This window comes from Megalops cyprinoides, chromosome 3 (genome assembly GCF_013368585.1).
Source record: "Megalops cyprinoides isolate fMegCyp1 chromosome 3, fMegCyp1.pri, whole genome shotgun sequence".
Classification (NCBI taxonomy): domain Eukaryota; kingdom Metazoa; phylum Chordata; class Actinopteri; order Elopiformes; family Megalopidae; genus Megalops; species Megalops cyprinoides.
Window position 1 is genome coordinate 53490692 of NC_050585.1, and position 14777 is coordinate 53505468.

At 48.7% G+C, this 14777-nt stretch overlaps 1 protein-coding gene across 3 annotated transcripts in view; it reads left to right on the forward strand.

The window, feature by feature from the left end:
* Positions 1-698: 698 nt before the first annotated feature.
* pacs1a (phosphofurin acidic cluster sorting protein 1a) overlaps positions 699-14777 on the forward strand; it is a 39253-nt gene continuing 25174 nt past the window's right edge. For all 3 annotated transcript variants that reach the window (XM_036524344.1, XM_036524346.1, XM_036524345.1), the window contains exon 1: positions 699-1117. In XM_036524344.1, the coding sequence (XP_036380237.1) occupies positions 963-1117 (155 nt within the window). In that variant the 5' untranslated portion in view covers positions 699-962. The remainder of the gene's footprint in view (positions 1118-14777) is intronic.

The following is a 14777-nucleotide window of genomic DNA, read 5'->3' on the forward strand; positions in this document are numbered from 1 at the left end:
CGGCGTAAGGTCGCGTGACGCAATTATAACTTTGGAATTTTGGAGCATATGCTGCCTAAAATGCTGATATAAATACTTTGACTATAAATTAATTTTAGTGAACTTAACAAGTGTACTTATATTCACCCCCACTTCACTGCAGCAATACATAGGCCTACAGTATTAGGAGCAGTTCATTCTTTTTAATACTCATACGCAAATCATACTATGCACTAGTTATTCAGTTGAATAACCTCTAAGTAAACCGGTTTTCATTTAGGCAATGGTAACCGATACTTGCGTGACACCACGCCTTTTTAGATCATCAGGTTTTCGGATTCCACCAACAGTAAATTTCCCTGCACAAAGATTCCAATGGTCTCCCTGCATGTGTTTGTAATGAGTTTCAGTGCACGACGGCTATTCACCTAATCCCCATTCTGCACCTCTCTTTCTCGTCACCAGATCAATTTTTTTTCCTGTGACACCCTCCCCTACCCCCCCCCCCTCCCCCCCACCATCACCCCACGCACACACACACACACCTGCACCTGCCCCACCCCTCCCTCTCCCTCTCTGTCTCCCGCTACCTCTCTCCTCCTCTGAAGACAGAGGAATAACGATGCGTACGTCTTTAATAAGAGGCGTAGCTTCTCGATTGTGTTACTCCGGGGAGAAATTTCCGCTTCCTGCCTAATGTTCAAGTTGGGGGAAAAAAGCAAAAGAGGCAGGCATTACAGTGGCTAGTTAGCTAGCTGCATACATTATAGCGGAGCGGTCGCGCACAGCACCCACTGTTCGTGCTGTAAACAAGACCCACGAAGGAGGGAGATACTGAAGCTAGATAGTTTTTATTCTTCTTCTTTTCCCTGGAAGCATTGGATGAACACATAGAGAGAAAAGAGCAATTTTGCAGGAGGAGTGAAGCGGAGAGGGAAAATAATTACTCCTGCTGTGAAAGACCCCGCCAGCAAACCTCCAGTATGTCGGAGAGAGGTGGGCTCCCGCGGGCTGGAGGTGCTCCGTCTCCGCACATGCAGCCCTCCAAACCGGTCACGATTGCGTCGAATCGCCCGGTGCAGATGAACCTGTATGCGACGTGGGAGGTGGACCGCTCTTCGCCAAGCTGCGTGCCCAGGTAAGGAACCCCTGAAATAACGATCTTTTTTGCCATGAAAACATTGTCGGCTGTTACATTTTTGAGCTTTTAAATTCCTACTCGTTTCGTTTAAATTAATGAACTCGCTGGCAATTAAAACACTGTGGTGGAATCGTTTTTGTGCGCTGGTGAATGGAAATAGGATGTAAAAAGGATGCAACTGTTTTCTGAAACCTCTTTTACGGAACTGTGCAACCAGAACAAAATGCATAAAGTTCTGCAGAAAGCAACGACAGTAAACAGTAAACTAATTCCATCTGATCGCTGGAAGAATCGTAGCTACCGAGACAGCAAGCGCGCCGTTTGGCGCTGCGCGTCTGAGCGTCAGCTGGAAGAGGTACGCAGCCGTCTCTGCAGCTCAGGGTGGGAGCGATCCATGCTGTTGCGATCGTCTCGCTCTTCACTACTGCCCTGTCGTACCGCTTTCAGGACCGACGCCAGCAAATGCGCGGCTCCTGAAAGCTGGAGCGTGTTTGGTGTATTGATGCGCGTAAATTATGATTTCAGAATTAGCAAGGAGGTTTATAGCTACCTCCTTGTAATTAGCGGCGCGCAGCGTTGGCCGACAATCCTTACAGAAACACCTTTTTTGTTAATGCGTCCAGTTCATACAGCTGTAGATGTCAACATTAGAAACTTAACGTTTTAGGTTCACTTTTTTCCACAATACGTGATTAGCGTTAGCGGAGCCCTCACGAGCGCCCGCTTATGTCTGTAGTATTTCAGTGTGGCTGCGAAATATTTTTACAGATATGGGCTTCCACCCTAATACTCATCAATTTAAAAAATGTATGCAAGTTCCAGATTGTAGGCTACAATGTAACGCTTTGCGTTACTGTGATGTACCTATAGCCGAGAAGCGTGCAGTCAGTTCAGGTGTTGTAAGCTTAAACCTGTGCTGCAAGAAATTAATTCGGGTTTTGATTTGTCAGTGACCGGCGTCTTATTGGCTTAACTTCTCCATGCTGAACCGACCAGCTAGAGCGGTGACTGAGCTGTCTCATGCTATCTGCCAGCAGGCGAAGCAGAAGCGGCGGAGGAGCAGAGATGACCCTGCTCGCTTCTGTAACATCCTGCTTATTTAAAATCTCCTCTTGTCGCTCAAGGAAAGGAAGGGGGTGTTTGCACTGTAGGAATCTTTTGTTGATGCAACTGCAACATTATAGAAATTGGAACACTAAAGACAATTATGGAAAAAAAAAAAGTAAAAAAAGATGAAGCTTGTGATATGGACATAACATGGCTGAGGTCATACTTCAGATCTGAATTAAGTTACTGATAAATAAGAGACTTCTGGTTTTGTGGCTATAGATGGGCTGGATTTGTCAGTTGGAGTGGTTTATATTGGGCCTAATGCCGACACCCACACACTGTAAGAGGTGCTGAAAAACCACCTCTGTATTTGCTATCGTAAGTGAGGGATTGTGAAAACTCAGCGTCTGCTAAACTGGGTCTTCATCTATATAGGATTTAGCGAAACATATGGTCTTATACAGCATTTTTAGGAATAAACCTTATTGGTGACCAAATTTATATGGTTTAGTTAACATACCCCATGTTCTCAGATTAGTGGAATTGGGGAAATTTTACATGCATACAGAGATCTTAACCTTCATCTACATTTACATTTCATTCCATTTTTATGTCCTTTTTTATTACTCTTTTCGCTCTTATGAGCAGTGAGTGACACAGATTGTGTATATATGGCATTTGTCACTGGGCTTTTAATCTTGGCCCCTTTCAAGTTTTCAATTAGATGTTCTCTTGGAGAAGCAGAGGGAACTGTTGTTTTTGCTGAAAATGTGTGTGAGAACAAATCGTTTGTGTTTAATTAGCCATAGCTTCCCACCGTGAGGTGAAATGTGAACCAGTAATGTTTTTACCCACAATTCTTTAGGTAGATTTTTTGTCGCATTGTGCAGTTTTATAAGAGGTCACAGACACTCTATTTACTTAACAGATATAACTGACATTTCTGTCTCTGCCATCCCTGAAGCACTTTTGCTGTGTCTTTTTTACGGACAGGTAAGAAACAGCACTCCCAAGGCCAGCACAGAGTCCCTTACTGCCATCAGCAGCTCTTAGAGACAGCATGAGAGGAAGTGTGAGCTGGCAGGCTTGTTCAGTGATCCCTGATGCTTCTCTGTAGGGCTTTGCTCGGTCTAAAAGTACCTGCAGTGCATTTTAGGAGGCTGATCTTCCTCGTGGCGATGCGTTTCCAGCTGTCAGCCATTTTCCTTTACGGGAGAAAGCTCAGCTATGTGGCAGTACAGCCACACCTTTGAAACAGAGAGCAGCACGCTGAAAGTTAAAGAGAATTGAATAAGTTTAATGAACAGCTTCACTGCTGACCTGCGTGTGACCCACGGGAACAGAGTCTCTCGTGAAACAGAAAAAGCCGGCTTTAAGAGGCCTCACAAGAAGCATGCCCCCGGATTTAAGACCAGAGCACTGATCCCAGGTCAGAGACTAAGTGGGTCTCTCCTCGTATCCCAAATTGCTGCTTTGCCTTTGAGCAAGTGCCCTTTTTGTTGTGATAAAAAACATAGCTGTACGATAATTACAGTGAAGAGCCATCTATTGTGTGGGCAACACAGGAGCACTAGAGAGAGGGAGAGAGAGGTAGGGACAGAGAAAGAGGGAGGGAGGGAGAGAGGGAGAGAGAGACAGAGAGGGAGAAGCGGGTGAACACAGGCAGATGCTGTGATGGTTGTACTGCGCTGTGTCAGACAGCTCTGCTGGGGGGGGGTTGTGGGGGAGACCCTGCTGCCAGAGAGGATTGTGGGTACATGCTGCCCTGGGGAGACTCTGACTGGCAGCAGACTGCCAGCACAGAAGGGGGCGTCAGGACGGATATTGAGGGCCACCTCAAAAAGGCAAGCGCTGGCTGCGGGGGGCGGGTGGGGGGGGGATTCGGTCACGGTGACATCACTCGCTGAAAGCCTGGGATCCGCCCCCGTGAGGATAATTATAAAACTCACATCATGAGCAAATGGAAATGTGCAACTTTAATATTATTTTAGCACTCTGTGTGAAAAAGTGAGGCTTTCAGTCCTCCTTTTGAGAGAGTGAGGAGGTTCGTCTTTCTCCCTGCTATTCCTGTGCAGGGCCACAGACAGACAGCAGTGTGTGGAGTTTACGGTGGATACAGCTGCCACCAGCCGTGCCAGTCCTGACCACTGTCACTTGTGAATGAGTTAACCAATCAACAGGTGCAGTCCTGGGAGGGGGAGGAGGCAGTGACCGCAAGACCAATCTGATTCGATCCCTCGTTGGCGACATTTTCACACCAGCCCCCTGGGGACTCATCATCAATCTCTCATGTATTGTCATTAAATACATTAAATATTTAATGAAAGTACATTAAATACATTTTCATTATTATTAAGTTATGAAAAAGGGAACACAAGCAGGAGAGGATGACTGAAACTGGGCACAAAGTAGATTTCTTTCTCTAATTTGGCACCGAAATTATGTGACATAAGGTGCGTGTACACACCTCAGAAACTCAGAGGAACCCGATGGTAACCCTCCACCACACTGGCTAAATTGAGTTGCGCTTGCCATACATATAGGTCCTTTCCAGGCAAACAGTCCCGGGAGCACAGATATACCACAGATAACCATTGTGGTAGTAAGAAGCACTGTTCTTCATGAGGGAAATGAACACAAAAAACCTACCAGGACTGGTGTGCTCTCGATCTCTGTGTGCGTCTGATTGGCACTTTCGGGCCGGCTGTGCAAAACAACTTCTCACCTCGTACTCTTAATTACCCACGGAGCAGTGTTGTACACGGTGCTGCGTCAGTGTGTTCAAATGAGAGCGGACACCGCGTCGAGAGCGGACACCGCGTCGAGAGCGGACACCGCGTCGTGAGGGGACACCGCGTCGTGAGGGGACACCGCGTCGAGAGCGGACACCGCGTCGTGAGGGGACACCGCGTCGTGAGGGGACACCGCGTCGTGAGGGGACACCGCGTCGTGAGGGGACACCGCATTGTGAGGGGACACCGCGTTGTGAGGGGACACCGCGTCGTGAGGGGACACCGCGTCGTGAGGGGACACCGCGTCGTGAGGGGACACCGCGTCTTAGATGACAGCAAACCTTGCGTTGAGTTTGTGTGCTCGGTACAGAATGGTTGGAGTTAAGGGCTGTGGGAGAGTGGCCGCGTTAATGCCAGCCCTGGTTTGAGGCGCTCACTCTCTCCCTGCCGAGCGCAGTGAGTCAGACTCTCTGAGAGAGTTTTGCTGGGGGCCGGGGGGGGGGTGTGATTCACCGTTCGGAGGTGTCCTGTGAACAGAAAGCATCTGCTGCTGGAACGTTCCGGTTAAACAGCGAGCCGCAGCACAGCGCTGTCCGCAGAACGCTGTTCTTTCCACTCCACGTGTTTTTATCCCTCACATCGTGGGAGCGGAGCGCTGACCTCATCCTTCATGAGATCAGTCAGCGCGGTCTCGTACGAGCCCCAGCTGCGGGGCGTCCTCACTGGTGCGGGGTCTGAGGGGTCAGGGGTCCAGCCGCCAGCCTGCCCCAGCCGCATGGCTCGTCCTGCTCTGGTCATTCTCCTGGCAGATGCTCTTTCCCAGGGCGGTGAGCAGAGTGTGCTGTCCATCCCAGGGAGGAAAGACCCTGTCCTGCCAGCAGGGAGCTGGTTTGCAACGCTCCTCTCACGGCCTGACTCTCAGAGACAGACAGAAACCTGCCTCCACACGGTATCACAGTGTCTCAGACGAGCCTGATCACAGTGCCTCTGCTCTGTGTGACGGCTGTGTGCTGGAATCGGCGTTAGAGTGCTGGATGTGATGGAGTGAAGTGGTGAAGGGATGAAGGAGTGGGGAGTGATAGAGTGATTGAGAGGGACAGCAGGCAACAGAGTGAGCTGGTGCCTGGTGAGTTCTGAGCCCAGTACTGCAGTGTGTATCGTTACACTGGGGTGATAGGCTGTATCCTCACAGTCAGATTTAAACAGGCTTTTTGTTAACATTTTTATTAGCCTTGTTAAATTTTTATCAGCATATATTAACATTTGATTATAACTGAAGTGTATTTCTTCCTCTCCTTCTCTTCTCCGTCTTGTTCTTCTCTTTTAGGTAAGGTAATCTCTTTAAAATGGTCAGGATCTTGTAGATGGCTTGAGCCATTGGCACATTCTCAAAAATGAGTGTTATATAACAGTAACTTTATTTTTTTGGAATTTGGATAAAAATATCCCCTGTGTGTAATTCAGATGAACACACTCTAATTCTGAATATGTCTGCTGTAATTAATATTGATTAGAGCTATACACACACACACAGTTAATCATTGCAGCTGAGATGACTCACTCTGCCTCCCTATTTGTATAAAACCCCTTTCCCACTGTAGAGCTGGAACCAGGCTGGCTCATTATACCCCTTTCCCACTGTAGAGCTGGAACCAGGCTGGCTCATTATACCCCTTTCCCACTGTAGAGCTGGAACCAGGCTGGCTCATTATACCCCTTTCCCCCTGTAGAGGTGGAACCAGGCTGGCTCATTATACCCCTTTCCCCCTGTAGAGCTGGAACCAGGCTGGCTCATTATACCCCTTTCCCACTGTAGAGCTGGAACCAGGCTGGCTCATTATACCCCTTTCCCACTGTAGAGCTGGAACCAGGCTGGCTCATTATACCTCTTTCCCACTGTAGAGCTGGAACCAGGCTGGCTCATTATACCCCTTTCCTACTGTAGAGCTGGAACCAGGCTGGCTCATTATACCCCTTTCCCACTGTAGAGCTGGAACCAGGCTGGCTCATTATACCCCTTTCCTACTGTAGAGCTGGAACCAGGCTGGCGGCATGAGGCATCATAGAAGCGACCTGTTCTTTAGCAAACCTGTGTCTGCAGATGGCAACCAAAGGCAAACTCCATGGGCAGATCTGGATGGTCCTTTGGGTTGATTGCAGAGTTGATTTTACCGGGGCTGTGCACAGTCCCACTCAGTTCACCACGCCGCGTTGGAGGGAGGTGAGGCCAGCCGGGTTCTGGTTCCAGGCCGGGTTCTGGTTCCGGCCCAGCTCTCTGGGACTGTGCAGTGAAGCGAAGGCCCTGTGAGTGGGTTAGATGCGCTTTCTGAGAGAAGCTGACGGCACATATGCTTTAATGAGCAGCAGAGGCAGGACCTTCTTTCACAGAGAGCCACACTGATCCCTGCCACACTGATCCCTGCCACTGATCCCCGCCACTGATCCCCGCCACTGATCCCCGCCACTGATCCCTGCCACACTGATCCCTGCCGCTGATCCCTGCCGCTGATCCCTGCCACACTGATCCCTGCCGCTGATCCCTGCCGCTGATCCCTGCCGCTGATCCCTGCCACACTGATCCCTGCCGCTGATCCCCACCACATTAATCCCTGCTACTGATCCCCGCCACACTGATCCCCGCCACACTGATCCCCGCCACACTGATCCCTGCCACTGATCCCCGCCACACTGATCCCTGCCACTGATCCCCACCACATTAATCCCTGCTACTGATCCCCGCCACACTGATCCCCGCAACACTGATCCCTGCCACTGATCCCCACCACATTAATCCCTGCTACTGATCTCCGCCACACTGATCCCTGCCACACTGATCTGTGCCACTGATCCCTGCCACTGATCTGGGCTGTGAGGAGCCCACTGCCTGGGTGAGGTGTCTCTCTCTGCGGAGGAAAGTCACTGTGGGGAGGATTCGAGTTTTTCATTCGCGTAGTGGATACCCTCATTTTGATGGCCTCTGTGCCATGGTGTCGCGGGGCCCTGGGGAAGTCACCAGCCAGCCGACCCTCTGCGGCTCGGAGACGGCAGAACAGTGCCCACCGTCACACGGCATGCGCCAAGCCGGAAACATGCCGGCTCTAATTACATCACGCCGAGGAGACAGCGCTCAGATCTGATCAGAAAAGGCCCGTTTCAGCTCAGCAGAGCAATGGCAGCAGTCAGAGGAGAGGAGAGAGCGGACAGAGTGAAAGAGCTGCGGGTCGTATTCTCCGCTGAGCGGACGGTCTGGCGGTCTGAAGCAGTGCAGCCGACAGGCACACAGTGCCCATGTATACGGCTGGGTTTATTAAAGAAGCTTTCTGAAGGATGCAGCAGGACGGTTCCACTCAAGATGTGAACCTGCAGCCCCTGGTAATGTGGGAGGTTCCCTAAGCGCTGTGCCACAGTGCTGCCCAGGAGCAGCGTGCAGGGAGAAGGTGGAAATCCAGGGCACGTCATCTGTGCTTTTTCAGTGTGTCGAATTGCACCGTCGTGCTTACATTGCGCCTCCATACAGATCCTGACTGTGTGAGCCAGATTAGCTGTCTCCTGCATTCCTGTGGGGCAGATGCTAAAATTCAGCGAGACGCAGAACCAGCTGTAGTTCAGGTTTAACTCTGAATGTCAATCTCCTGAATTCTACTCACCAGGGGTGAATATTTGCACGTCTGTGTGCACAGTTAGAGTAATGCAGACATGAGGACTTTCAGTTCCAAGACAGGGCTGAAAAACTAAAGGCCGCTCTTCTGTAGACTGAGATTCCAGCCTTAATTCAGCCTGCAGTTTTTCCCCACAGAAACGGCTGGATTTGCGTGGCCAAACGCTCCCAGGCGAACCTGACTCGGCTTAGAGACCTTTGCCATGAAAGTCAGCTGCCCTGGAAACCTGGCCGTGATTGAGTGAGCAAGCGGGCGGGCGAGCGAGTGAGCAAGGACTTAATTTGATTGGTGGCTACACTGCCAGGACGTAATTTGATTGGTGGCTCTGGTTTCTGCAGTGTGCCTATTGTACTGTGACAGCTGGCTTTGAAGCTAGTGAGGGCCAGAGAGCTCCGGACGGGGCAGAGAACCCCCCTCATCTGATAATTACCCTGGACCTGTTTTTGATAGGCTTGCATAATTAACAAGCATGTCAGTTTACGTAAGGATTAGCCATTAGCGGCTGATCCTTTTGACTTGATTGCATTTGTGGATAGCATTACCTGTGGGCAGTTCACGTGAAACCATTTTAGCTGTAATGAAGAAATTTAAACCAATCTCAGCTCTCTTTTTTTATGATCAAAGCTGTTTATCGTAACCCAATGTCTGTGTTACAGTTAGCAGTTTTAGGAGTGCAAGGGTACCGTGATGCCCCAGGATTAGAGATTCAGAAGGAAACATGGTGAGGCGTGATTTTAGTAAGGATCAGGGTGAATTTGTTAAAAGGTCATGAGTAGCTCAGGGACATTATAACGGGAAAGGCATGTTTCTGCCTGTGCTGTGTACTGGGCAGAGGTACGGAGGCGCTGAAGCCTGTGAGAAGCAGCAGTGGCTCCGGTCTGATGGTGGTTTGGCCTGTCTCTGGAGGCCATCACTGACTCCTCAGAATGAATCACCATGTCACTAAATGCACATCAGTCTGTGACATTGTTCTCATCGGAGACTCGGTGCGCATTGCTGCACATTAAATAAGTACATTTATGAATCTTCATATCAAACTGTCTCTGGGTGCAGCTGCCAAAATAAATCCATACAATAACAAAATAAAATTCCTACAGCTCCACTCTGCCTGGAGATGCGTGCCGTTGCAGCAAAGCATGCTGGGTGAGCTCAGTCAGTGGTTGCAGGGGGTGAAAACGCCACGACAGACGAGATGCAGGATCACGAGAGCAGAGGGCCTGCCCGCTGTGGGGCACACGCTGGAGTTCTCACCTGGGCCGTTACCTGCTCGTTACCTGCTCGTTACCTGCCCGTTACCTGCAGGCCCCTGTGCTCCCAGCACCCACCCAGCATGTCACACCTCACCTGGATCTGATGTCACTTCTTAGCCTGTCTGGGTCGGGCAGTTCCAGCAGCAGCAGTAATGTGTGGCTGTACAAGTTTGTGTGTGTGTGTGTTGTGTATTTGAGTGCATCCTACATCCCATTCTTGCACATTAATGTGTGAGTGGGTACAAGTGGGTAAGTGTTGGCTTAAGATCTATAAAAAAATCCTCATTAAGCAAGTTTTCTGGATGTGTGTGTGTGTGTGTGTCGGCACACGCACGTGTGTGTATGAGTGTGTGCGTGCGTGCGTGCGTGTGCCTGTGTGTGTATGTGTATGTGTATGCGTGTGTGTGTGTGTGTGTGTGTGTGTGTGTGTGTGTGTGTGTGTGTGTGTGTGTGTGTGTGTGTATGTGTGTGTGTGTGTTGTGTATTTGAGTGCATCCTGCATCCCATTCTTGCACATTAATGTGTGAGTGGGTACATTTGGCTTAAGATCTATAAAAATATCCTCATTAAGCAAGTTTTCTGGATGTGTGTGTGTGTCGGCACACGCACGTGTGTGTATGAGTGTGTGCGTGCGTGCGTGCGTGTGCCTGTGTGTCTGTTTCTGTGTGTGCATGTGTGTGTGTGTGTGTGTGTGTGTGTGTGCGTGTATATGTGTGTGTGTGTGCGTGTATATGTGTGTGTGTGTGTGTGTGTGTGCGTGCGTGTGTGTGTGTGTGTGTGTGTGTGTGTGTGTGTGTGTGTGTGTGTGTGTGTGCGCGTGTGTGTGTGTGTGTGTGTGTGTGTGTGTGTGTGAGCTGGGCTCATCAGAAGCCCATCTCGCTGTGAGACAGATTGAGGGACTGCAGGGTGGAGCAGAGAGAGCAGAGAGGCTCTCTGTGTGCCCCCCGGAGTCCCCTCTCTGTCTGCTTTTGCACTCCAGAGTGAAATACTGCCCCCTATAGGCCCGAGATCACCACCTCTTGCAGCAGGCTGGTTTCCCTGGGAGTCTCCCACTCGAACCCTGGGGCTAAGCCCAGCCCCCCTCAGCGTCAGCTGTCAGACAGAAGAGAGAGAGACCAGCAATTACCCTTTCATCCCAAACCATTAATACAACAGCCCATTGTCTGAGACCTGGATGGCCACCGCTGCTGCTAAAAACGGGCCTCATAAATATTTAAAACCCCACTTAAGCCTCTCGTGTTTATTTCTGATAAACTGTTGAAAACTGATAACACACTGCATTTGTTATTCCTGGCTGTTGTTTTATCGTATTTTTTGTTTCTCTGTAATTGTCGGCCTGTTGATTTCCTCTCTCTGTGAGTCTTTATCAGCGATGGAGAAGGTAAACAGTCTGCCAAAGATTTAACTCCTGAGCTGCCATGTGCTTACTGGTGCTGAGCTGCTGAGCTCAGACGGCCCAGTTTAAGATGCGCAGCGTGGTCTCGGATCTGATAAATGCCAGACGGTGCATAAATGGGCAACGCAAACTGCATAATAATTTGTCTTGCTATTTATGCCGTAACTTAATGTTTGATATGTTGGTTGGAAAAACCTGTCAGATTACTGTTGATTCTGTAATGGTGCATAATGTTTGGTTAATATGTTTAGTTAAAAATGAAAAACTGCATGAGAAATCCAGTGATATAGTGATATTTAAACATTTTGCTGTTTAAAGTATTACATGTGTGCTTAATGAATGGCAATATAAATCGAGAGAGAGGAGGAGCTCACTGCTCTTGGTAAAGGTCGTCGAGCACACAGCAGATACAGTCTGTACCACCTACAGCAGGCTGAGCCTCAGAGTGTGAGGGCTGGTGAGGAAGCCGAGTGCCATGCCGGGCCGTTGGGGTCCGTCACCAGGGCCGGCTCTGCTCTGTGGCCAGTTGTGCATGACTTTTGATGGAACACGTTTTGTCCTGATTGTTACGCCCCCAAAGTCTTTACATTTCCAGGTCAAAGGTCAAGGTCATAGCCTGGAGGTTGTGTCCATTTCCTGTCTCTTGAGAGTGGATTTAACAGGCGCATAATGTGCAGACTCTGCTGCTGATTCCCCGGGACTCTGGGGATCCTCAAATTAAAGCATCAAACATCAACTTCACGAAAGTTTCTGGCGTTTTTTATCTCAATTTTCTTCACAAACAAAAGGTGAAACTAACAGCCCATTCAGTGTGTCTGCGGTCAGCAAGTAGGTAGTGTTTACGGGAGAGAAATCTTTTACTCCTGCCAGGGAATGCCCACTTATGTTGGAGTGGACTTGTTTAGGATTTAACTCTTCTGGACTAGTGAATATTACTGTCTCCATTAGTGAATATTGATGATTTGGATGTGCAGGGTCTGCTTTTAAAAGCAGGCAGTGATTCCCTCTCTCCTAAGGCTGCTCTCCTAGCTAATAGCAGTGAGCCTGGATCCCGGCCAGAATCTCTCCAGTTTCTCAGTTTCGCTCTGGATGTTGAGACTCAGCGTCGACTCTGCAGTGTGTAAAAAAAAAAGATGAGTTTCATCTTATTGTTTCCAGACTCTGTAGTGAGAAAGGGCTGCAGCAGTCTCTGGGTCTCATCCCGCTTGGCGTCTGAGTCAGCGCTGATCTCAGGTCAGTTTTCATGAGTGGCTGGTAGAGAGAACGTGGGTGGAGTTTGCTGGGTCTTCACCCCCAGATACAAAGGGGAGTAAAATTATGGGATGCTGTTTTGCAGGTGTGAGAGGAGATGCATGAACAGGCATGAAGAACAGAAACCCTCTGTGTGACTGTGTGTGTGTTTTAGAGAAAGGTTCTGTGTGTGTGTGTTTTAGATGTGTGTGTGCGTGTGTGTGTGTGCGTGTGTGTGTGTATGTGTGTGTGTTTTAAAGAAAGGTTCTGTGTGTGTGTGTGTGTGTGTGTGTGCGTGTGTGTGTGTATGTGTGTGTGTTTTAGAGAAAGTTTCTGTGTGTGTGTGTGTGTGTGTGAGTGTGTGCGCGTGCGTGCGCGTGCGTGTGTGTGCGCGTGTGTGCGCGTGTGTGCGCGGTGTGTGCGCGGTGTGTGTGTGTGTGTGTGTGAGTGTGTGCACGCGTGTGTGTGTGTGTGTGTGTGTGTGTGTGTGTGTGTGAACAAGAGAGAAAGTGTCTATGTGAGCATCTGTGTGTGTGCAAGAGAGAAATGAGAAACTCACACACTCACACACACACACACACACAGACACATACACATATACATACACATATACACACACACATACACACACCAGAACAAGCTACACAAATATCTGCAGGGACACACACTGTTCAGGATTAGGATTTTAAATAAATAAATATGGAAATATATAACAACAAAGGACTAATGGACTAATATATATATATATATATATATATATGTATATGTGCTTGTCCTTATTTGCTAATGCATTTTGAATGTCACATTTGCATTGGGAATGTAAGGTCATGCCAGTGAAGCGGGCGGAACTGTGAGAGGCAGAGTGACGGTCCTGTCAGAGTCCCAGGGAGTGGGGAATACTGGGAGCTGTGCAGGAAGCCCAGGAGAGGTGGCTCTAACGGAGAGAGCAGGGCATTATGGGAGAGAGCTGGGCAATCGGAGGGAGAGGTGGCTCTAACGGAGAGAGCAGGGCATTATGGGAGAGAACTGGGCAATCGGAGGGAGAGGGGGTGAGAGAGAGGCGCGGTGCGGTGGTGAAAAACAAGCCGGTAGATTGCTAGAAATCGAATTTGGATTGCAGACATTTATCTTAATTTCAGATGTTCTGAAAAGGTTAGCATTAGCTAATGCTCATTTTAAGAATTGTGCCAATGGGTCAAGCCCTGGGTAGCATTCTGAACACTTTAAGGAGATTAGGAGAGAGGGAGAGGGAGAGAGAGTGTGGAGCAGAGGGTGAGACAGAGACAAATATTATTTTGCATTACCTAGCCAATCTTACCTTGTGAAAGTGGAATATGGGCTCCTCTGTTATGGTCAGGATATAAATCATAGAGTAAAAAACAAATTCTTTTCACCTTGAATTCTGTAAAAAATGTCCAGCTCACAGCAATGCCCCAGTAATGTGTGCAGGGCTGAATTAGGCCACTTCCTCTTCCTGCTCTGTTTAAAAATGACCACTGAAATTCTGGGTCCATCTGAACCAGACTGACCCACAGTCCTGTTGGTGCTCGGCGCTAAAGACCAACCATCTGTCCCTAGAAACTGAGCCCTTGGGGTAACTGACCATCAAACACCAAGCACACAAGAAAAAGGAAATCTATAATACTTACAGAAAATTGCCTCAGGAACAAACCTGTGTCCATGAATCACTGGCCTGGGGAAATGAAATTCAAGAAATTAGAGATCAGCTGTAGAGTGGTACGATGGAGACTACTCCTTCACTGAATGTCATGTCAAGGTCAGAGACTCCAAAGGCATAGATTAACTATGTACTGACTCAATGACTTAGGTCCTGTAGCCTGTTTCAAAGACCTAAAGTCCTAAAACCAAACAAGGTATTCAGGTCCATCTCTGCAATCTGCAGGCTGTTCCTGCCCCAAGCACCTCTCCATCAGGGCCACTTTGCAAATAGATTTAAACACCTACCAGATTATACTATTACTAATATTAATAATGCACAGTAAGACATGCTTTATCAATGGCTAAGACTTTGGCAGTTATGTCTCGACACTTTCATTCCACCACTGAATCGTTGCACTGTAACTCAGTGACTAGATCACATGACCTCCACTGTCCTATGCATGTGTAGCATACTGAGCATGTCCTCTGTGTGTATGTATGTGTATGTACGTGTATGTGAGAGAGAGAGAGAGAGGAGGAAAGAGGGGGAGAAAGGAGGAGGAGTTCAGTATATTACTGTAATGGGAATTTTTTTGTTACATTGGTATACATGTTTGCCTTTCTTAAAAGCATGGTGTTATCTTCCCTTTGTGTGTGTGTTCGCACATGTATGTTTGTGTT